Genomic DNA, 24,403 nt, shown 5'->3' on the forward strand with positions numbered 1-24,403 from the left:
GTCAGTCTTTGTAAAATTAAGAAATATTCTTCTGTGCTCAGGATGTCATACAGTGTGATGGGAGCAGTCGAGGTCCGAGGGTAATTGGCTCTGTAAAATCGGAGTCAAAATGCAAATTCATGTCAACTTTTTCGCAGGTGCTTCCACTTTTATTGAATAACTTGCAACAACTGTGTACAAACAAACTGCGACTTGCGACAGGTCTGTAAATAATATCTGTGTGTTGACGGAGACGCAGCTGAATGACTGATTGCAAACATGAATATCATTAATGAAGCTTCGCAACTGCATGTACAGTATCTCTTGTTTGGATCAGAGTTTTTTTGTGTCCCGCAGGCAATGTTTCCATGCTAATGTGGATGCTGCACAATAACTGCCGTGCGGCATTTCAGTGCAAATATTGAACGTCCAAATGAAGAGGTGGCGGCGAACATGCTGATTAGAGGAACAGTGTGGCATGCTGCATGTGCAAGGATTAATTGTTTTAACAAAAGCATAAAGTAAAGGGTGTATAAGCCATCTCTCTCTCCTATACCCATAAATCATTAATTGTGCATCAGTTACCCAAAAATATAAACGTGACAATGAATATATAATGGCCTAATGAGCCAATGACTGTCTCCTGATTCACTCCTCTGTGTCAAATCTAATTAATAGGGAATAATAATTATTATTATTATTTACGAACAAATCACACACTGTAAATAATGCTGGGCCTCGATTAGCTGACTCATTAATCAGTCCTGGTTTTCTCAGCATGCCTTGCTCGCTCATTTCTCTCCATCTCCCAAATCTGAGGCAGATATGCAGTGCATACTCTGTCTGAACACTATAAATCAGCAAATAGTTTGTTACTTATGCACACAGCAGTAATAAAGCACGAATTGGTTATTTGGGGAATAAAGAAACAAATAGTCAAAAGAGCAAGACATGAGCTAATACGGAAAGAATCCTCTGACATACAGTAAATATTGCAAGGAGTGGACCGAGAGGGTCCACTCAGAGGGATGTTGTGTGTTTCTGACCGAGGAGGTCCGCTGATGTGATGCAACATGTCTGTAACGAACTGCCAAACGTTAGGGAAGTATGCATACATTTGGCAATCACGGAGTTTTCACAGCTCCCTGTGTGGTAGTCTGCATCTGTCTCTGGCTTCACGCAAGATCATTATCACCTCGTGAAAGGCCTTTTAAAGAAAATTAGATCTTCACTATAAGCAATGGCTTCGCACACTTTTTTTCGTGGCAGATGCAGCGCAGAGACTAAGAGAGCAACATGTTTATAAATGGCTCATTAGTTGGTTCTGCGTAATACAAAGTGTCTTCCTGCATGGGTTCATGTCGCCTGCAATTAAGTCAGCAGTGTGATTGAGTCAGATGGGGGTGCTTTCTGCAGGGCTGTCACAATCTGCTCCAACACTCTACAGAGTCCACATAGTGTACCCACAACTTCTCCTCCTCTCTGACAGAATTCATTTTCAGCAAATTGAGTAACATCTGCTTATCAGCAGCACAACCTGTCATTCTACCTCGTTCTGTTTTCATTTAGGCGATCGTCTCCAAAACCCCATATGGCTCCCCCTGCCCCTCACTCACCCTGTAGTTATTATTCCCGCCTGTCCCCCTGTGGAATGTTTTTCTCTGAGTACTGCAGCAACACCGAACTCGCTATAAATCACATTGCATTATCACCGCGCCGTGCTTCGCCTCGCGCTCACCTCCTCCCCCCTCTCCCCCCCCCCCCCCCCCCCACCCACCCATCGCGCGGCTCCGATTGGCCGGTGAGACTCCTCGGCCGGCCTCTCCGAGCGGGACATCGGTGTAATCGTAAATCCCGCCTCCTTCCTTGGGGCCGGTGATTGGGAGAAAGGGTCTCTCCTTGAACTGTCAATCAAGCCGTTTCTTGTGCGCTTCGCATCCGCTGCTGCTCCCTGCGACGCGCTGAGTGCGGAGCGACGAGACGCGCTGCATACCAACAGAGAGACGCGGGAGCAGGCTAATTAAGCTCAAGTGGCGATTTACGACCGGCTAGGACGCGCAGAACCAGTCTTGTTCGCTGACAACAACAACAACAAAAAAGGTTATTTTTTGGTCGCGTCATTGGACAGTTTACATTGAACATTTCCCTCCCATGCCTTTTCTCTAAATATTTTTCCTTCAAGGCACTGAGAGCCAAACTAAGTGTTCAGGATATTTGTTTTTTTTCGGCTCTGATATTTTTTTTCTGGCTGACAGAGTCTGCACAGGAGAAGACAAACAGCCGCCTTTGCCTCTCTCTCCGGTCATCAGAAGGAAAAGTCAAGTGGATAAAACTGATGTTTTCGTCCAGTCACATGTAGAAGAAGCGTTGGACTATTGCTGTTGATATTCATCCACTGGTTCGGTTTTTTTTTTTATTAATAAGGGAAACAGAGTCCCCGCAACGGCACCACAAAGGAGGAATACCGAGGCTGCAAAAACAAGCAGAAAATCAATCAGAACTCCATCATGGGCTGCCCTCTCTTGCGGAACGCGTTTGCCGGTTTGATCCTGGTTCTGCTGTCGAAAGGTAAGTTCTTACGAGCTACTTTAGCGACGCGCTGACGGCCCCGTGTGCTGCTGCGCCACGACGCATGTATGTTCGCCTTTCATTTTCTGAAAGCAGGTTGTGGAGGTGAATACTAATGATCTACCTGCCTGTGAATCACGCGTGTCTGCTGTGCCACTGCGATGCTGTATGTGTGCGTGTGCGCGTGATTGCGTGCGTGCGAGCGCAGCGCCTGGTTCATCTCCAAGCCAACCTCGTGGTTCAGTGTAAGCAACGAGTGATGCATGTTAAGATGTTTACTATGACAAAAAAAACTCGCATCCCCAGTCTTCTGTGAACATTCCTTTACGTGACTTGAATGGCCTGGTATCCCACGCACACGACGCACCAGCAGCGCAAAGAGGGGGGTTGTGGGTGGTGGTGGTGGGGTTTAAGTACGGGTAGAAGCAATGCAGAGAGACTCAGGAGAGAAAACCAGTGTTTTGTTCTCTCTCTCTCTCTATCTCTCGCTCTCTCTCTCTCTTCAAAACCAAGGTCGAGAGAGACAAATTGAGAAAGATGGGCAGTTGGACAAAACATGCACTGGGTAGTGAAGCTTAAATTCATCCTCTTTTATCGCTGGCGTAAAACATCTTCCCTACAGCTCAACAAAAGGGACGGACACACTTCATTCATCTGCTCATTTACAGTGTCGAGATAACTTGCCCAACCAGAAGATTCAGTTGGCATTTTAAACCGCTTCATTGTTAATAACACACACAGACAGTGTTGTTATGTTGTTGTCGTCCACGGGGAACGCTGACCAGGGAATATTTAAAATCCATCGACCTCCTAATACTCTCTCCATGCTATGGGAGGTCCCACCATATATTAGTTGCGCACGGCATTCTCACCATGTACTCCTTGCCCATCTAGCATGAACACACACACACACACACACACACACACGCACACACATACACACACACCTGGCTCAATTAGTCCTGCCTTCATCCTGTGGGAAATCAGTATATAAATAAATTATTCTGGCCCTTAATAACAATAATTGATGTGTCAGTGCAATAAGATGCGAGGTTAACAATGTGCAGATGCAGACGGGCTGTAGCCTCCTGCTCCTGCGCTCAATGTGGGCAGGAGAGCCCAGCTGGTCATGGTTGGCTTGCCACAGCAAGCCCCTTCTCCACACCAGGCAGAGAGCAGACGGCCGGCCCTGCAGGACGTACACAGCACACAAGCGCAATGGGTTCAGCACCGCGCAAACAAAGCCATACCGAGTCTCACTACTGCTCGGGAATTTGTAACCTATGGGGGGGGGGGGGGGGGGGGGGGTTTGCGACGTGAAGGTGTGACCAATCATGTAAGCCGCAGTTGAGGAATGATTGGATATTGATGGGAGTTGTGCACATCTGAAGCAGATTCATCCCGTTGAGAGGGATCCCGCCTGCTGCTTTGAGTTGCTGTAGGTCCACAGCACGTCGGTCTTTTAGAAGTAGAAAGCCATGCATTATAAAAGGAAGAACATGGCTGTTAAAAGGGCACCGTCCGCTGCTCGATAAATCATGCAGCAGTGAAATAATCCTTTGTGTCTGTGCCTCTGAGAGGCAGGCCAGTTTGGTCGCTTAAATGCTTCACCGCCGTTGTTTAGCAGATTGTGTGCGAGTTGTTATTGCCTGGTTAACGAGGAATAAGACTTATTCCCTTGAATGACGTGTACAGTATTTTATTAGCCTAAAAGGCATTTCTCCTTCTTGACAGAGATTATCACTCATCTAGCCACTTGGCATAATGCACAACACATTTATTAAGAGAGAGCACCATTACATCTTCCATGTACCCTCAGAAACAACTAGTAAAATGTGTTTCAGACCGGTACAATGGCATGCCAACCAGGTTGAAAAAAGGGCTTTTTTCTTTGCTGCGGAACACAATTAGGCTATTCAAAGGTTTGCGACGGGCTTGCCGTGTGAATGTACAATCCACTCCATGGGTGCAATGGCCAGCTCCTGGCATGCTGTTTCCCTTCCACATTTATTCCCCCTTTGAGTACCTGAACTCTAGAAAGGTGAACATCCAAGCGCCCACTCATACATGCAGTAAAATATCATCTATGTATTTCTGGCACACAAGCTGTCTGAAAATAAATCAAAACCCATTTCATCTATGAGAACAGACACTGTGAGGCTTATGAAACATTAAGGCTGTGAGTGTATCCACACACACACACACCTCCACACGAAATTAAACAATTTACCCTCCGCTCAAAGGATTTCTGTTGTGACAGAAACCTGCAAGATCGGATAATGAGAATAATGCCGTCATTGATTTCGTGAAAAGTGAAGATGACAAGAGAAATTGTTTCTGCTTTCGGGGCTAGATAAGTTCACAGCAGAGGACGTTTAAGGTTACATATCAAAGATAATGCAATATTTAGATATTTAGGAAGCATATTTCTGCCTTACAGTATCCAGTTATTGCAGGGAATAACCCCCTCACACTGTACTGTATGCTGCACGTTTGTCACTAATGTAAAACAGTCTACAGATGGGTCTTCTCACCCACATGCACCGCTGTGATGGAGGTTCTGCTAACAGGAAGTGTTCAAGGATGGAACACGGTGAAAACAGGTGGGGTCGCGCTGTCGCACGCCGTCCTTCTTGTTTCAGCAACATATGGGGGGCCAAGTGGGGTCAATGCGCAGCGCACATGTTAGCACGTAGCCACCCTCCATCGTCCCTGCCCCCTCAGACACACACACACACACACACACACACACACACACACACACACACACACACACTCAACTGGATCACCAGTCTTGGCTTGGAGATGAAGAGAATAGAGATGCCAGCATCAACAGATGCCTTGCGCTCTTATTCTGGAGGGGACTCTGCTTTTTCTCTCTCCGTTTGAAATCCATGGTTTCTGTGTGCTGTTGTTCTCCATGTTTGGCTTAGAAATGCCCTGCCATTTTGGCGGGTTTTTATTTATCTGCAAGTGTTGGAGTGAGAGGGCCTGGATTTGGTCTCAAGAGCCTGGGGGACAAGGGTTGGAGGTTTAACCAGCCTGGAGTGGGTCTGCGGTCTGAACGTTTTTCCCTCGGGTTTCACTTTTCTCTATTTCTCTAGCTGCTGTGTGGGGGCCTGTGGTGCTATTCCTAGTGATAGTAACCTTAAGAAAATCTAGCTGCGTTTTGACCTAGGACTGGCAGAGACAGGTGCTGTGATGTAAAAACAAAATTGGTGTTGTATGGAAACATCATTAGAATTAATGGTTACATCAAAATCAAAACACGTAGTCAACCTGACAAAGACAGCATGGTTGAATAAAGCAATGGTGTACTGAAAAGCAGTAGTGAGGCGTGTTTTGAATTTGGTTTATTATTGATATATTCCACTGTTTTGTGTAGCGAAGTAAATAGGTGCTATTATGGTAAGAGCATTAGCGAATGAGAACAATCTTGAGATGTCATCTTTAAGCAGCAGAAGCACTTGGAAAATGTAGTTCTTGAAAAGAGTTAAAATAGCAAGATTCAGTAGAATCACTTTGATTATCTGACTTAAATTACAACCCACACTAATATAGAATTGAAACAGCTATTGTACCGTAACTTCAGCCTTTTGAATACAATGCAAATAATCATGTCATTCCTACTGTAACAACCACTCACAGTATTGTCATTGGATTTCAAGGTGTTAAGGAACCACATCAAGGCCTGTAAGATACAACCTGTTCAGTTCAGTCATTATTGTAACTCATGGGACATTTGGATCGCAGCATGGGTCAAAACCAACCAATCATCATGCAAGGGATCTAATATCTGACGAAAAAGTTCTTTCTCATTTTTTCATGCGTTCTTTTACAAATTTCCAGCAGCATGTGCGATCAGTGTCCCGGGTGAAAGTCCTGTTTATGTTTGACCCGTCCATCCCCCTCGACATCCTCCTTATGCAGACTGTATCTTTATACTACGTCACCTGACTTCCATAGCGGCAGCCTTGCCAACCTGGCCCACAATTATGTGGGTTGTATACGAATAACAGTATACGGTAAAAGTGCAATCAGTGAACCAACAGTCACACAATAAGAATGACGCACAATAAAAAACAACAAAAGAAGTAAAGATACATTTGTAAAAATAAATGAAAACAGTTAAGAACTAGTAAACAAATAAATAATATCGGGTCTTTTTGGTAACTACAGGAAAGTGGGCTTCTAAAAAAAAAAATGTTTGAATCTATTGCACTTTGTTCAGGAGAGGATGTTCCTCCAGCCTAAAGGAAGCAGTTTAAACTGTCTTCTTTAAGGGGTGGTAGGTATCAGTAGCAACACTAAACGACCAGGACCGAGGGGAATGTTGAATTGTATTCATTATCATGCCCTCACTTCGTGGATTTTGCAGCGTTTCCAATTACAGGATAGACAGAGATGAATAACCCCTGAGCTGGTGACCCCGTGACCTGCCAGGCTGAAGCTGAACTCTGCATCTCATAGTGTTATCAGCTATCTGGCCAGAGCGGCGACTGAGAGGTCACAGGTTCAAATCCTTTGAGGATGAGGCTATAGCCACAGTGTTGCTGCGGACGGTAGGCGGCCGCGGCACCACCTCGCCGCCCTTGAGATTTCTCCTGTCGCTTTTGATAAACACTTCACTGGGCCTCACATATTGGTTCGGGGGGTTGGCAATTACACATAGTGTCAGTGTCATAAATAATGATTACAGCAAGGCTTGTTTGCAATTATAATTATAGTTATAATATATGGAGTTTGGTGCAATGGAAAAGGAACTAGGACGGCACTCAACCCGGGACAGGTGTGTTTAATTACTGTAGTAATTTGCTTCGTTACAACCTCCCAGCGTCCCAGTCCCAGCTCAAAGACCTGCGTCGGTCCGGGTGTGAATATGAAGGCTGGCTTCGGGTTATCACTTTAACAAATAGAAAAAAAAGGCTATGTTTTATTTAATGCAGGGGAAGGATCATTCAAGAGGGAGCAGAGTGGCTGTAGAGGCAGGAATAAGTGGCAGCTCGTGTACTTGCATCAACCACTGCCCACGCAGGCACACACACACACACACACACACACACACACACACAGAGAGAGCCCTCACAGAGAAATAAACGTATGCATGCATACACTGTGGAATAGTACCTTTACATGGGCCACTGGGAAGATGAATTTCAACATTTTCCCCTCTAAAGGTGTGAGCGGTAAATCAATGGAAAGTCAAAGGAGCCCAGCCATGAAGGAGACAAGGGGACATATACACATACAGTATATACATACATACATAATCGTGGATATTAAAAACTCTTCGATTTTCTTCATATGAACGCCATTGAAGAAGAGATCAATAAGTCTCAGCACAGTGCAAATGACCTCCCTTTGGTTTCCAAGGCTTCAGTCCACACTGCAGATTGAGCTATCTGCAGGGAAAAAAGAGTGAGAGAGAAAAAGATGTTTTCTTGTTTGGTGATGTGCAGATGTTACACATTTAAGGGGAATGAATACTGGAGAGAGAGCGCCATGTGATTTTTTCCCCTCTGTTCCTCTTCCTTCTAGTCTTTTTTGTGCCAGGGAGTTAGCATCATTGGAAACACAATTCAGATTAGTGCGGGCGGCTTGTCCTAGGGGAGCCGGGAGGAACGAGGGTCCCGCTTCTCTCCCTGTCCTCATTACCAAAAGACAAGGAGCTCGCCGGCAAATCAATGGAAAAGGCTTAGGCACTAATTCAGGCCATGCCTGGTGATGGGACTTAGCTTTTTGTGTCTCAGTGTGTGCATGTGTTTATGTGTGTGACCCTTCCCTCGTGTGTGTGTGTGTGGAAGTTTAATCATTTGTGCTACAACAGAAGGCTGGAAAAAAACATTAGTTTCAAACGACTGCTGGATTGCTCGCAGTTGGAGTAACCTCAAAACTCCCGGTTAACTCCGCTGATATTTACCACGGGGTCACGCGACAGCACGGAAGCCCTTTAATAAAGCGGAGATAACGTCAGATTCATCAGTGAATCCATTAAGTCCGGTGCCAACACTGTCGCCGTTGTAATTCTAATTGCTCAGGGTATTGTTGCCATGACTACTACTACATCAATAGCCTGCAGTTGTGTACAACTTCCTTGACGCTGAAAAATATAAAGAGCAGCACCATGGCGTTTCCTGTAAACAACCCCCTGCAGAGGATGCCGGCATCAAAATATGCCAAACAATCCACCTGTCTCACGGCTCAATCCGTGCCGCGTCTGTTCTCGCCGTAGCCGACGCTGCTGCTGTTCTCACATTTACTGTCATAACCATCCTCGCGCCTCTTGTTTTGTTTACACAGGTAAAACTACCGGGCGCAACAAATGCTAAATAATGGTTTCGTGCTGTGGATTCTCAGACCCTCCACCGCCTCTGACATCTCGTGGTGCTGGAGGTGTTGCAGGGTCTGTGCAAAGGGGAAGGCAGGGCGAGAGCGAAGAGAGGGAAATAAATAAAACTGTGGAAAACAGATCAATAAATATTTCAGCAGCTGCTCCCTTCACAGACTTCTCCTGAAGCCATAAGAGGTGGAGAGAGAGATAGATGGATAGATAGAGAGGGAGGGAGGGAGGGAGGGATGGATAAAGTGCAAGAAAGGGAGAGAGAGAACAGGGGTAATTGTGTTCCAGACTCTCATTCACAGTGGGCGAGAGAGATGGAGGGTGAAAGAGAGAGGCAGAGAATGGGGATAATTGTGTCCCAGACTTAAATAGACAAGAGAGAGAGGGCATGAGTGAGGGGTGGAGAAGCGACACAGGGTGTGCTAACGAGCAGCACATACAAACATTGTCTGCCATGGGAACAAAAAAAAACAAAAAAAAAAGGCGCACCAGCGGCTGGGTCCCTGGACTTTGGCACTACATAATAGTGAGTGTAAGAATCTCTCACATAATTCTAATTCTTGTCAGGAGTTGGCGACATACCGTGTGGGTGTGTAGCTTGTGCAGCGAGCAGATCTAAATGATAATGAGCCGGTCAGCAACTGAGACGGCTAATGCGTTTGCTGCTGCGGACGTGGCCAGTGCCGATGCCACTATGCCCCCGATCATTAGCCGATGTGTTCTCACACTGCCGTAAAATTTGCACACACAAGACGCACTTCACATGCAGCGTGCGTGTTTAATGCAGGGAGTGAGAAGCAGCGGGGGATAAAAGAGAGAGAGCGCTTATGAGGGTGGACAGGCTGGAGAGATGGAGGAGTTATGAAAAAATGATTGAAGCAGGGCTGCTGGGAGGAAGCGAGGGGAAGAGAGACAGATGGTGTGAGGGAGGAAGAGGAGGAGGGATTCAAAGACCCGCAACAGGCAGTGATCAAGATGGATCGATTTTTGCAGGCAGATGATTAGGTGGAATCAAAAACATGGCGGGTTTTATCCTGCGTTTGGGTGATATCACTGTGAGTGGGAGTAGTCAAATTGTTTCAGGGTCACTTGTTGTGTGATATTGCGGCATTAAGGAGCTGGTGCTAATGTGATATGCCACTGGTTAGGGAGTCATTCCGGCGAGGCAGCACACCTCTAATAAGACGCTCACACAGTGCACCCACATCATAATGAGCGGTTTGGAGCTTGTCAAGAAACCACAGGTTACATAAAACATTATATTTAGACACTCTTTAAAATTGCCAGCACACACGGCAATCAAATGCGAACTTTGCATGTTTTGGTCGCTATTTTGAAGGCTACATGATTATGAAAACAAACTGTGCCGATGACCAGTGGGAAGTCGGTACTTGGCGTGTAGTCGTTGCCCTCCAGTCGTAAGCTTATGCTGCGATTTAGAGATATGCCACAATTGTCCTGTCGTTTAAGGCCGGTACGCGGCTCCAGCTCCGGCTGTGAAGGTGCCGGTGGGATCTTCCTGTAATAAAGTGTCCATATTAGCGAGACATCCTGACAGTAAGACTCAGTTAACCAGAATTTCACCAAAAGATTTGGCTGTGACAGCCCATAAATGGACTTGCAGAAAATGTTCCTCAGTGATTCCTTTCACCGCGGCGTTAAAAACTGCTGCACACATTTTGAAGCAAAAGATCACAGGGATTTCTTTTGAACAAAATATCATATTTGTGATATTGTGGCGCTAATGTAGTAATTGGGATGTTAGGTGAGATTTCATCAAACATTTGTGCAGCAATAGACCATTAATTGGGTTTAGTGGAAGACGCTGCTGTGTTATTGTGTTATGATATTTCACTAATTAGATGTGGGGTTGGATAACGCTAAAAGCCTGTGCTGCTCTTCCCAGTTTTGTAATGCAGTGAGGGGAATTCCATGAGTGCATGGACCTGCATGGGGGTGGTTATTTCGCACAATATTCAACTCCTACAATATTTAAGACATTTCAAGGATATGGTGTGTTTTTAAATTGTGTTTCAATCACATTCGAGTCCCTTTATTCATTGGAGGGATATAGGTGGATAGTGCTAGTCTAATTTGGTGTGTGATATGTTTCTTATATATGTGTTAGTGTTATTTTGTCTATTTAAATCTGTTTAAAATATTTTTTTTTTTTAGACCTTTCAAGGCCGTTCGTGGCAGTGGTTCACTTTAATTATATTTTTTTCTCTTTTCATGTGTTTGGAAAAGGAAGTTGGCCAAACCAGACTCATTAAAATGCAGAATATCATTCCAGAGATTCAAGTCAACTTTCCAGTTAACATTCCTCGTCATTATTGAGCTGCGGTGTACTCCTAGTTGCAGCAGTTTTTTCAACAGCATATTTGAATAGATCAATGAAAATGATTGCCAAAACCCCCAAATATTCCCAAAGTTGTCTGGGCTAATGTTTGATATACTCATCAAATATAGTGCTGGAAGTTCTCAATGGAGTTATCACATAAAAACAACTTTTTTTTTTTTTAAATCTCCCTTCAGACTGTGAAATAATTTTGTCACAGCAGCAAAACATCACACTCTCCCCCCATCAAGGGGGTACTGACTGTAGCAATGTGACCTTTATCTGGCCAGTAGACCTCCAGTTCCATTAGGGAATAATGAGGGGGTCAGAAAAGGGCAATTAGTTGCTTAATGTTGGGCAACGGTACTCTAATATAACATATTTGCGCTGACAAGTCAATACCTGACAGAAACTGCTGTGCTTTGAGACACGGGGAGTTATTGGAATCATTGACATTATAGAAATGGATTTGTTGATTTATGTTCCACTAAACCGGTTTCACAACCCTTAAAAAAAACAAAAAAAACGGTGATGCATTTCTGCTACGATCGACTTTAGCAAAGTAAGTCAGTGATAGAGATGCCTTTAAATGGTACTATGTAATACAAATCTAGACACAGACTGAGTGATGACGTGACGAGAGGCCACCAATACCAAATAAAACATGAGAAGTAAAAATAGTTTTGCAAAACAATAAAAAGAAAATCAGGCTGTTGTCAGAGCAAGACTCTTTATTAAAGATTTGAATCAGACGATATCTGAAGCATAGAAGATAAACAACCCGATTCAGCCATGAAGCTCCATGTTGGCCTATTTATCGTAAATATCTGCTTTATCAAACCTGCAGTTACCTTTGTTTGTTATTTAGGGTTTGACAGCTGTAATCAGTATTGATCTGTATACTGCAGGGAGGCAGCTAAATCAAACATGACAAATGTGGGGCAGACAGTGCAGGTGTTTTCTCAATCAGGGCAACGTGATTGATCCTCTTGAATCCATCATGATCAAGCCTTATTGACATTGGGCTTCTATTAAGGTTTGTTTTTTTGACGGGAGAGAGAAAAGAAAGATAGCAGCTGATCGACTCCTGTGCAAATAATTGCATTTCAATTTTTTAATCCAAAAATGATGGAAGGACTTCTGCTGGTGCGATTGATTTTCCTTTTAATAAGATTTTTTTTTTCTGGACTGGTTTTGTGTGGGGAATTAATGAGAGGAGTTATGATGGTAGAAAGAGAGTTGCCTTAAGGTTCAATTACTTTAGACAGCCAAAGCAATGGCATCATATGTGAAATTGATTGCACTTGATTAAAGGCTGTTTTGCCTCTTAAATTTGGTATTGCGCTGAATATGATGCGCTTGAGCAAATATGTTTGATATCATGCACTGAATAAGAAATGCTTCAGCCAATGTGTGTCATTTAATGCCTCATTTCTACTCCCTTCATCACAGAAGGGGTTTTATCCTCAAGTATATAGATGTCCGTTGTCAGCATTTTTGACAGCGCAGTTTGATGCAGCGCAGTGATGTTTCTTTTCTTATAGCGGGGACTTCTAAATGAGCAGAGATTCTCTTTTATAGACGTGTGCTGCACGAGCTGAACACAAAGATGGCGCGACACAAAGTTGTCAAGCCATATAGACCGAATGGCTTTGAAATACAGAGGCTTTGAAAAAGCAACATTTCAATTCAGAGGACAGCAATTACACAGTCAAACATGCAATTGGATAGAATTGCATTACGGTAGCGCCACAATCATGATAATGTAAAACCCAGCCAACTTGTGTTGTATAAGTTATGCTTCGGTGCTCAGCCCCGGGGACCCCCTTGGCCCTCTGACTGTGCCCACTCACACCGATGCAACTTCCTGCTCTCAGCTCATACTTAAAGACACGAGCGCGCAACCTTAGGCCATCTGTTTGCTTTTTCAGGGGAAACTGGATGCCTACAGGGATACGGCCATATGTGATAAAAAAAAGTACCATCAGTGTCGTCAACCTTCTGAGTCTGCCCCGATTCCCCGGGGAACGCCACATCTTCACAACTTATAAAGTAATGAAAGCTGTGGCTCCCCTGCTGCGGTGCCCGCTGTAACATACTCCCTTTGCAGCAGGTTTAAAGGGAGCGATAGGAATAACTTGATTCATGCCTTGCTCGTTAAAGGATGACACCATGTAATAGTCTGTCATGTAAATGGTATGTCACAGCAGGTGTTGGGGAATAAACTGCATGGTGCTGAAATCAACCTAGGGCATGGGCAATGTGACTGTTAGCAATATCACAATAATAATTGAAATACTTTTCCAACACGGCAAATGACTGGAAACTTTTCTATAAACTAATGTAATTGTATTCCCCTTCTATGCATACCATCTAACAGAGTGCTTCACTAAAGGAAAACCTTTCCACTTCATTTTGTTAATTTCTAATTTAACTTGGCTTGTTCAACATTTTGTTAATTGAAAACCCAATATGAACATATTGTCAAGGTCCAATTCCACCAAAAAGTTGAGATACAGTAACGCTGAATTATTGCCCAGTCTTCCGTCACTCACAAACAAAAACAGCGATGGTTTGCTCGGGTACTTCGCTCATTAGAACCAGGAACTAGCCATACACATTACTCTGTAACTAAAAGTCACACTTTGATAAAACTCGACACATTTTGCAATATTCCTGTGCAAATGTATGTGAAAACAGGATTTACATTTCATATGGTATTAGGATTATTATAACTTTATTGTTATACTATAAAACAGTTTCCATTAATTTCAAAAACACAGGCTTGATCCCTGATTGCATTGATTCCAGCTTGGCGCTAATTTCAACAGATTGCAATGTTGCTGATGGGAAGCTAGTGAGGAGAGACATTGTTTACTTCGTACCCAGGACAAAATAGCGAGTTGGCAGTTGCAAGAACTAATAGAACAAGGACAATTGTTCATTCCAAAAACTGCATAGATGAAATTTGTAATTTCACATGTTTCAATAATTCGATAGACCCCACAGGCGCCCATGGTTACATACAGCTGATGTAAAGATGTCATTCAATGGATTCTGGGTAACTGATTCATCCTGTTTGAAAGAAGGTTTAGGTGGAGGCAGAACCTGTAATGGCTCCTGCATGTAAGGAAATGGTAAGAGAAGAATGCTGCATTACAGGAGGTAATACTTGGCAGGGCTGGACAGGGTAAGGCTACTCCTGGGATGGACCGTACTTGTATAAAGGATGGATGAGTCAGATGGAGTTGGTTGACACAGAAGCACACCATAAGGAGGGCTGTGTCTGGCTGTGGTTGGTTGTTTTATTTATTAGCTCTGCCAGGTTGGTTGCCACATTCATTTCATGCCTGTGTTACTCCACCTGCGACTTCGGTTGAAGCTGCGGATTTTAAGTAGCTCCATAATCTGGAAACACTTGCTTTCCCTCAAACTGCGGGAAAATAAATGAATAAAATCAATGCCCATGTGGCATTTAAGGTAATTACAAGTGACTAATAATATGCTTATTTCTTTGAGTATTGGCTTTAAGCTTTTGATCTTGTGCACACGCAAGATATTCAGATATTCTGAATTGTATCGTTGAATACAGATTTGCTTTGATTTTTTACAACATAACTGAAGGTGACACATCAACTCAGCAGCAGACTAATATTAGATTGCATCATGTTCCCTGGCATGTTAGCTTTATTTCTCGCCAGCGTTCTTTCAAGGTACTCGTCATAATGTTGAATCACCTCTGAGTTACCGATTGATCGAAGGAAAATTTGGTTAGACTGAAAATAAATCTATGTTAGGACTTAATGTGTTGAATATGACAGCCTTCCGTTGCCAAAATATGACACAAAGAAAATATCTGGATGTTGGATTTGAGTTGCAAACAAATCGGACTCCCACATCTGTTGTCACATTCTCGGAAAATTGGGTCAGGGCTAAATCTGTCCAGAAAGGTGAGTTTGTATATTGCCAGCAACAAACCAAACTAAAGGGTGGTGGAGTCTAGTGGCTCGAGAGACGAGACGAGTAAAGTGAGGAGGGAAGGAGAGGCTCTCAGCGGCAAGCTTTCTCTCTCATTTTAAAAACAAACCCCGAACAAAGAAAATTGACCAACCTCAAGCATCCAAAAGTAAGTCACGTCGTAAGATTTCACACAAACATTCAATCTCGACCAGAAATCAATTGTTTCTTGGCGTCCCACTTGGCGTCTTTCTGTTTTTCCAACAGGGTAACCAACCTGTCGAGATGTCTGAGTCCATGATCCAGGTGCTCAAACCTTAGTCTCGTCTCATGGTGCTTCAAAACCCACAGGGGAAACGGCTCTCCCCTCTCTTTTGTCCTGGTCCTTTCCCCATATCAAACAGACAGCCACTACTAAAAGATTCATGCATGTGGACTTTGGGTCATTAAAGAATGATCCACAGCAAAGCTGTTTCTTCACCCTCATAATGAAATCCAATATTCATGAAATGGATTTTCCTCTCTCTGCTCTCCCACTCACTCCATTCACAGATGTGTGTTTGCTGGTGTATTCAGTCTGTGTTTGCACAGCCTTGCAAGGCTAGCACGGGTTAACGGTATCCTAAAGGCGCATTTTCATGCCAGCCAGTTAATTACACAGGGTTGACGGATAACCTTGCCATACATTACCTGTGTAAAAACAACGCAGAATTAGGCCAAATCTGGGCTCTTCTAAGATTGGGGTCAGAGTAAAGACCACTTAATCAAAGCTGTGTTTATGCACGTGTGGATGTCACCTTACAGAGATACCAGTTAGAAGTTATCAGATTGGTACACGGGTACCCGAAACCTACAGTATGCAAATTCTGACATTAAAATAATACAAAATCATTGTCATACCGTGTCAATCTGTTTATGATCCTGCTTGTGCTTTTGCATATTTTCAATTGTGTACAATTTAAAACATTGTAAATGTCATGGTTAATCATTAGTTATACATTTTTTGTTCACAAAGCACACTTCATACAAACATGTACTCTCAGTCTCTATTTTATGTCCATGGCCCGATTTGGTATCACAAAAATGTTAAGGTGTGTAGTTAAGGATAAAATGAAGGCTGAGTTTGAAGATGGGTGTGGTCCAATTGAAGGTTTTTAGGCCCGATCTGGCATCTTGGCTGGTGTGATCTAATCGCAAGACGGTCTTTAGTTTGTAATGTATGTCTCCCCAATTAAACCTTATATTAGGTCTGAATACAACAAGACTTTGAAATGTTGTCTACATCAGACCACACACACACACACACACACACACACACACACACACACACACACACACACACCTCTGGCACTGGAGTTGTTCTGGATAGATGTTCTACTGCATAGCATTATCTTAACAAGTCATCCAGTTTTTTGGCCCTTGGGCTGAACATTCCCAGGCAGAACTGAAACCCAAACATGTAAAATTATTTACCGATGTTGCCAATTTTTTTCATGTTCTTCCACACCGGTGCGGGCCTTTACGGATGCTGCTTACCCTTAGCCTCAGGCTAGATAGTGGACAGCTCATCAGTATGGGTGACAAGAGTTGGGGTGAAACCCTCACCAACTGAGGTTGGAAAAGCTCAAAAGATTGCGGTTTATTGAATCTAAAAATGTCACTTCTGTAGGTATAAATTGGCCATGTAGCCCTAATTTAATTTGTAGGGTTGGCAGGCATACTAGATTTAAAATAAAAGCAAATGAGTGACACCAGTGTTGATACCCCAGGGCAGTATTGGTGGTTGAATATTCATGAAGTAATATGGAGGAGTGCGTTCTACAGTGCTAAAAACCAAAGGGAATAATGTGATGTAAAACAGCTTTCCGCTATAGCCTACTGAATTATGGCAGAATCTGTAAAATCTAGAATCTCTGTGATTAAAATTGTGCCCAACAAAACACCACTATCATCACTGGCATCACTAGCAATTTTAATCAAGTTCTCTTTTTTTTTGCTCATATCATCAAGACATTATGCCACGTTTGATCCTCGCCACCTTCATTATGATAACCACCAACACCGTTATCATCAGCACTGATAATCAGCCAAATCTTTCCTCCCCATCTTCTCACTGTTATCTCCGTCTTTATCACTGCTGCTAACTTCCAGCATCACACTCGGGTCTCTGCAGCACAATTGTGTTTTGTTGTCACAGCGAGTCCCTGTGTTTTTAACCACAATTACATACTCTACTGAAGCAAAGGAGGTAATCCCTTCTCTCACTGCCTTTGATTATATTTCACTGCGCTCATTCTTCAACCCACCCTCACCCCTCCACCCCACCCATGCCTCCTCTGTGCACCCTCCAGATGTGGACATCTGTCCTGACCTCTTTGTCGGTTGTTGATTCTAGGTCCCTGTTGTTACCACTTAATCTATGTCAGTGTATGTTTTCTTTAAAACCTGTTTCCTTGTTGTTTCTCTTTCTGTTCCTTTGGGTGTTCCTCTCTCAACCCATCTGCTCCCCATTTATTTATCTTTATTCAGTTTGCCTCGTCTTTTTTATGTGCGGGACTTCAGTTGCTCCTTTCCTCCTCCTGTGTCATTAACTGAGTTTGCTGTGTAGCACCGGGCGCTGGGTGCAGATCTTGTGTAACAGGAGTACTGGTATTTGAAATGGCGGGGTAGCGTGCGTATTTTGCCTTCATGCACGCGTACATGTGCATAGGCCTGTTCTCAGTGTGTATCTAAAGCCCCTTTCACACATGTACTGCAACCTTGAAATTATCTCGACATTACCCGCAGGAGTTCTATGTGAGAACGCAAATGTCACAATTGTTCGGACGGGCATTAAACCGACTTAACCCTGCCAGCTCCCTAGTACGAAGTCTGTGTAATGTCCGATTTAGCCCACGTGTGGATAGAGTCGCTCATTGTGCGGAGAATTCACGTCGAGCAAGTGGGCGTGTTGTAGGCGTTTCTATCACAACTAGCGAAGAAAGATCATTTACACATGATGCCACCGAAAATGTCTAACTGGGGAGACGACGAGATTCAGGAACATCTGTCGGTTAGGAAAAATTCCAAAAATAGATAGACTTGGTTGTTTGTGACCCACGTCATGTTAGGCCCCCTGCACGCTCTACCCACGCTGCATCACTCACCTAAACCAAACAGAGTATTGCCAGGAGGCGAGAATGGGTCTGACAACGGACGGTCTCCTGTTGTGTGCTACATTATGTGGAAGTCAGGACAATGTGCGGACCGGATTCTCCCTGGAAATTGTCCGAGAGTTCATATGAGAAAGCGGCTTGAATGAATCCAGAATCCTGGAAGGAGGACTGTCAGGAGGGCTATGGTTGTGCATGCACACTGGAGTGTTCCTGTATGGGTGGGTAGCATGTGCTCATGGGTACGTGGCACGTGTATGTGTGTGACTAGAGAAACGGAAGGGTCACGTCTGTGATGCCCGAGGCTTTGAGCACAGGAGGAGGCAGGGTTAAAAAGGTCGACAGGGTAAGCGCTCCCTCCCCCTTTAAAGCATGAGTCACCACAGCAAGTGGAAGCCAGCGGAGGGCCCAGTGCAGTGCAACCCCAAAACCCTGAGGGGGACCTCCACCCACAGGAACAAACGCTTCGTTATCCCCTTTATTGTTATCTCCGTTACTGTCATCCTCATCTCCGTTGCCATCACTGCGAGGGAGAATAAAGTCATCACACCCACACACACACCGAGCGGGAAGAGGAGCGCTTGCTCCATTAACAAGTGTCTTCTAATTGGCCCTGAGCACTGACAGACAGACGCACACCGAACAAGTACAAGAGCTTTCTATAAATACAGTCTAACAGGCTTGCTTCGCCCCAACGTGAAGTGTAGTGAGAGTAATGCACACCTGCCTTCAGACACATGTGCGCACACACGAAGCACGACTTAGACAAACAAGTGAATAAATCAGAGCCTGAATAAATCGGGGTATCTGGATATGTATTTTTTTCCCCTCTTTTCTTTTGCCTCATCCGTTCCTGCCTTCTGCTTGATCTTTCAGTCTCAACAGGAAAAGAGAAATTGAATTAAAAAGGGCTTTTGATATCTCTTCCTTGCTGCAGATAAATAAAATGATCAAACTCTGTCAAAAGGATGATTTCCGCCCCCGTTTCACCCTCCTCCCTCCATCTCTTTGCCCCCACCTCCCGTCCCACCCCTCTCCTCTGATTGGAATCTGGAAACCCATTTGGTGTCGTGCGCTCAGACCCAACTCAGACCGTGTCAGGTAGTCTGCGCACGTCCCCCTCAGTGCGTCTCCCCTCATTCCCCTCTCCCTTCCCTTTTTTCTCTTATTGCTCTCTCCTTTCGTCTTTATCCCCCCGCCGTCTGCTGCAGGCTCTGTGGAGAATTTGCCCAAATTACCTGTCATACTGGCAGCTACGTGTAAATAAGCCCGGAAAGTGTGTCGCTTTCTCAGTGCCCCCCCCCCCCCCCCCCTTCTCTTTCCCCTTCCCTCCACCCACCTTGACGTTATCTAGTCTCACTTCAAACCGCCCTTCCCCTTCTTTTCAATCCATCACATCTTTCCCCCCCCGTTCATTTTTTCTTTTTGCCCTCAACCTCAATTTCCCTTTGCTGTTTATACCTACTTCCCTCTTTCTCTGTCTCCGCTCTCTCAGTTTGCCAACAAAGACTTTGTGATTCTTTGTAGTGGGGAAAATGAGTTTGTCGCCAACTCCGTGGAAGATTTGGCATGCAGAGAAACAGGACATTGGCTACCTGACATCTGGCCTTGGGGATAAGTGAATTAGAAATTGCCATGTTGGTCCACTGTCCTGCTACCTCCAAACAGCTGTGGGTGTTGGGGGCCGTGGAGTGACGTGCTTATCAACGGACAAAGAGCAAGTGCATGTCTGAGAAGATATGCCGACATGGTGCCCAATTTATATGTGCTATATGCTGTAAATGTTAATCCTATTTACCGTTCTTCTCAATTCTGCAGGTGTACACTTATGTTTAAGGGTTCCTGTTTTGATGTTTCCAAGTCAAGGTGGGTGGAGGTGGGCATATGAGGTCAGGGTCAACCTCTCAGTTCAATTTTTTGCTTCGGAAAGGTGTAATCATCTCTCACCCATGGGCTACAGGTACAAAGACTGTGATTTGGAGGGAGGGAAGCGAAGGCAAAACCTGGAGCGGGATGTTGTCGAGAAGCGGAGAGAGCGATGAGGAGGAGGACATGGAGAGAGGGAGCTCTTCAACCTTGTCCGGGTTACAGAGCCAGGCTCTCACCAGCCCCCTTGTAGAATTCCTCGAGCACCCGCTCGTCTCGAATATAAGCCAATAGAGATGTGTCATCCTGATGAACGAAGGGGGTTCTGGGTTATTCCTGGGCATTTTTAAAAAGGAGCCTGTCGGGAGCAAACACTTCTAACACCCGTCCTAATTCAAGGCCAGCAGTATTTAAAAGCTGGGCCACTAAATTTATCATAACAGTGCATTTCTTGAGATAATTCGGTATGGGCCATCAGCTCTCGAAATCACCAGTTTGCCTACACATATCCAGGGAACCACCTTCGCCTCTGATATTCAGCACTTTTTCTTTGCTCTTTTACTGAAGTCCAAAAGCCCATTTTCAGTGATCATTCAGTCTGGGATTTCACGCTGTGCCTCTCTTTGTGATCAGACAATTCATACATTTGTTCTTCCTTTACACCTTCTGTGGGGACAGTGAGTGTGAGGCGTCGGCGGACGTTTGCAGAGATGATAGCACCTGTTAGCTAAGGAGGGCTCAATCATGAGCAGTCACGCATCACCTCACTGCGATCCCACCATGTGGGAAAGGGGGGGGGAGATATGCACACTGGGCTGTGTAGCTCTCCTAATTGGAGATGGCCTGCAGCTCTAGCAAATATATAAGGAGAAGAAGGAGGGGATGAAACACGGGCAGGTGGGACGGCAAGCCCTCAGAGCATCTTTTGCGGGTATGTTTTTCTTTGAGGGTACGCAACATAGAGCTTCTGTATAAATGTACGAATGCAAAAGCACATTCTTCCACAAACTCCACCATGTGCAGCAATGTAATATATGCATAGCAGGCCCCCTGAGGCGTGGCACAGCCATGAGGAAAGAAATCTAAGAGAGAAATTCCGCCTTCGAGTGAATTTCATTAGCATACCTGTTGGAACCACGAACCTCAAGGCCTTTTTTCACGTATGCAGTTTTCTCAGACATAGAGGGAGAAGGAGATAGAGGTGGGCGAGCATGGTGAAGGTACATTGAAAGAAAACAACAGGCCTTATGGAAATGGTGGCTGGTCGGACGCTTACAAGAGCGAAGCGCCGATGTCAGAGAGCAAGTGAATGCAGCAGGAGATGACGCTCCCCGCCCTGGACCTAAGCAGGCAGCAGTTAGGTTTTCTCCTCCGGCCCCGGCAGCCTCTCCCAATCCCAGCCGCACACAGGACAACTGCCGAAGGCTTTCTTTCCTGCTAGATGCGTGTATAGGGTTGCCAACTTCCACTAGTAGAAATACAGAGCGGCCGCAGATGGATAGTGGACGGTTCTTTTGTTGACGCGTGTTTTGTTTTGTAATAGTAACCCATTTTTGTGTGAGGGACAGATTAAACCTGACTAAATCCAAACATTCACCGGCGCTTACGGGTGCCTTGTGATTGCCTGCAGCTACCAACATCTCTGAAACTTCTCATTCTGCAGACAAACGTGTCTACATTTTAGATCAGTCGTGCATGTGCAACATATAAAAGCACTCCGTTTTAAAAGACACAAAAAAAAGCACTTACTCTAAGCCCCCAAAAAAAAAAAAAAACACGCAAGTCAGCAAATGCAGTGACAGTTCATTCAAAGCTTAACACTTGAGAGTTTGCACTTTCATCTCATTTTCCCCAACTTTTAGTCTCTTTTTTTAATGATTTTGTACTTTTACTGGTTTAAGTTTTGAAACATTTCGATTTCTAATGCCACGTTTTGGTATTTCTATTCAACGCTTCACTTGTGTGTCACAATAATTTAATGCTTTTGAGTTGTTGTTTTTTCCAAGCAATTATTTATGTGTGATGTTTGTGCCAGCGCCAACACTTAAAGTCTCCATGCCACCCTCTTGCCGTCCCATGATTTTTTCATCTAGATCCTTCCCTAGCTATATAAGACAACAGTGGCTCTTAATAAAAGGCAGCGTGAGTAGCAAACCTGCACCTCCAGACTCACACAAACTGTTGCCAAATAATAATGTGTTGCAGGCGATGCCTTCAGATTTTCTTTTGGGGTTATCCTCCGTTCACTTTAGGCCAGTACCTCTGACAGCCAGCCAGGCAGACTGGGCAGAGGAGCAACAGAGAGGACACTAGAAACTGTGACAGCAAACAGAGAGAGACGCCTTTGATCAGGGTATCTTTGTGACTCCACACAGCCCTATTTACTCTGGTCTCCCTGACACACAGCTGCCCTATTGTCACAACAAAGCACGGAGAGTCTCGGGGACCCTCTTCCCCAACTCCTCTATGGCCCACTGTTGGTTTGACAAGTCGAAGCCGGGCTTGATTTCTCCCAAGGCTTGTGTGCCAAAGAATATCTGCAGAACAAAAGCCCAAACAAACATTCCCAATTAAAAAAAGCATTCATGAAAATGTGGGCGGCAGAGAGAAAAAAAAAAATTCTATCAGCATATTGTGCAACATTACGGTGCACGAATAAGGAAACATGCTTTTCCTAATGAGCTCAGGATAAAATTCCCCACCATGCCATGTTGGCTTTTCATGGCTTGATTTCACATCCATTTATCCGCCCCCTCACAGCAAATGGGCTTGAGAATTTATGCTTTTCTGCGACAGTGGTGCTATCAAAGCGGAAAGATGCCTTCGGATGGAAGAAGAGATAATAAAAAGGGGTTTATACGACTGGATCAATACCACAGCACTCGCTTGTGTTCAGCCAAAAGCATAAAGGTGTAACAGAGATTGAAAAGATTGAGCCAGATGGCAAAAAGACTTGGTCTTAAATTTTTTTTTAATTTTGTCTACATTTCCTGAAAGAGTAATTCAGGTGCATGCAGCCAGGATGTTTGTGGCTTTTTTGAAACAGCATTATTTTTACGCTCTGCTGCAGTTTGGTTGAATGTCTTTTTTTTTTTTTTCTGTTTGATCTTTTATTTTGTTTGTTTGTTTGTTTTCTTTTTACTCGTGTACGCAGGACACCAAGGCGGAGCTGGATCACACGCAGCTTTAGCTCTCCAAAGCTGATTGAATTCCTGAGCCCATTTCCCTTCAGAAAGGGAACTAGTGAAAGCAAAAATGATGCATCTCATGAGCGCTCCAAGACTATCTTTTGCCTTTTCATTCTCTGACCAGTTTAACTGTGTAAGCAAATCCCACGCTCAAATTGAGCGATACAACCTTTTACTCACTTTGCTGTTGTACTTAAAATCAGCAGGAGCCCTTTTTTTTCAGCTGTGAGTAAAAACAAAACTTCCATTTGATTTCCTCTGCAAACCTAATTTGAACCTCTTAAAAAAAAAAAAAAAAGGACAAGCTGAGAGAGGGAAGGGTTTTGAGCTATTGATTTCTGCACATTTCCTCGAAGAGAATCCTCTGCCGCTGTACAAATGAGCACATAATGGTATGCCCACGATGTATTTTGATTGGATTACCCCAGTGCCCAGGAAGATGCTTGCTCAATATGTTGGCAGTGCAGCGAGAGGAGAGTAAGTGGACATGCTCAGATTGGGATTGATTTAGCAGCAAGCGTCACTGGAGCGCTTGTTACTCGCCAGTGTTTCCCCTGGCCGCCAAATTATCCTGAAAACCCAAGCAAATCAACCCTAATATGTCTATAGAGCTGTGTTTGTGCAGCGCCGTCCAACAAACGCGTCATCTATGGTGACTTGTGGTGGAATTCTCGAAGGAATTGCAGTTGCAGTCGGCTACTCCATTTAATGACGGTGAATCTTCGACAGGAAGTACATCTGCAAGGATAATTAGCCATGCTTGGTGTTTTTTTTTTTTTTCACACAAATGACACATGAGAGCAATTCTATTTGATGTGATTCCCCAGGCGGATTAGCGCTGCAGCTCAGTGGGAGACCGGAGCCTGTCCACCGTAGCCTCACTTTGCTGCTAAGAGGGGTCGTGGATGCGCCACAGAGAATGGCTGGGGTCCCGTCATCTCCCCTGCATTTCAACAAGAACCGAGTGGGAAATGAGAGGGGAATGTGGAGACAGAGAGAGAGTATTTGTTCTAAT

General features: G+C 44.4%; 1 protein-coding gene across 1 annotated transcript in view; it reads left to right on the plus strand.

Moving 5' to 3' along the window:
* The first annotated feature begins 1,880 nt into the window (after positions 1-1,880).
* Positions 1,881-24,403, plus strand: part of iglon5 (IgLON family member 5) — a 90,937-nt gene continuing 68,414 nt past the window's right edge. Inside the window, exon 1 of the mRNA XM_076106790.1 lies at positions 1,881-2,547. Coding sequence (XP_075962905.1) covers positions 2,487-2,547 — 61 coding nt within the window. The 5' untranslated portion in view covers positions 1,881-2,486. The remainder of the gene's footprint in view (positions 2,548-24,403) is intronic.

This window comes from Anarhichas minor, unplaced genomic scaffold (assembly GCF_050575085.1).
Source record: "Anarhichas minor isolate MPS153535 unplaced genomic scaffold, ASM5057508v1 ptg000035l, whole genome shotgun sequence".
Lineage (NCBI taxonomy): Eukaryota > Metazoa > Chordata > Actinopteri > Perciformes > Anarhichadidae > Anarhichas > Anarhichas minor.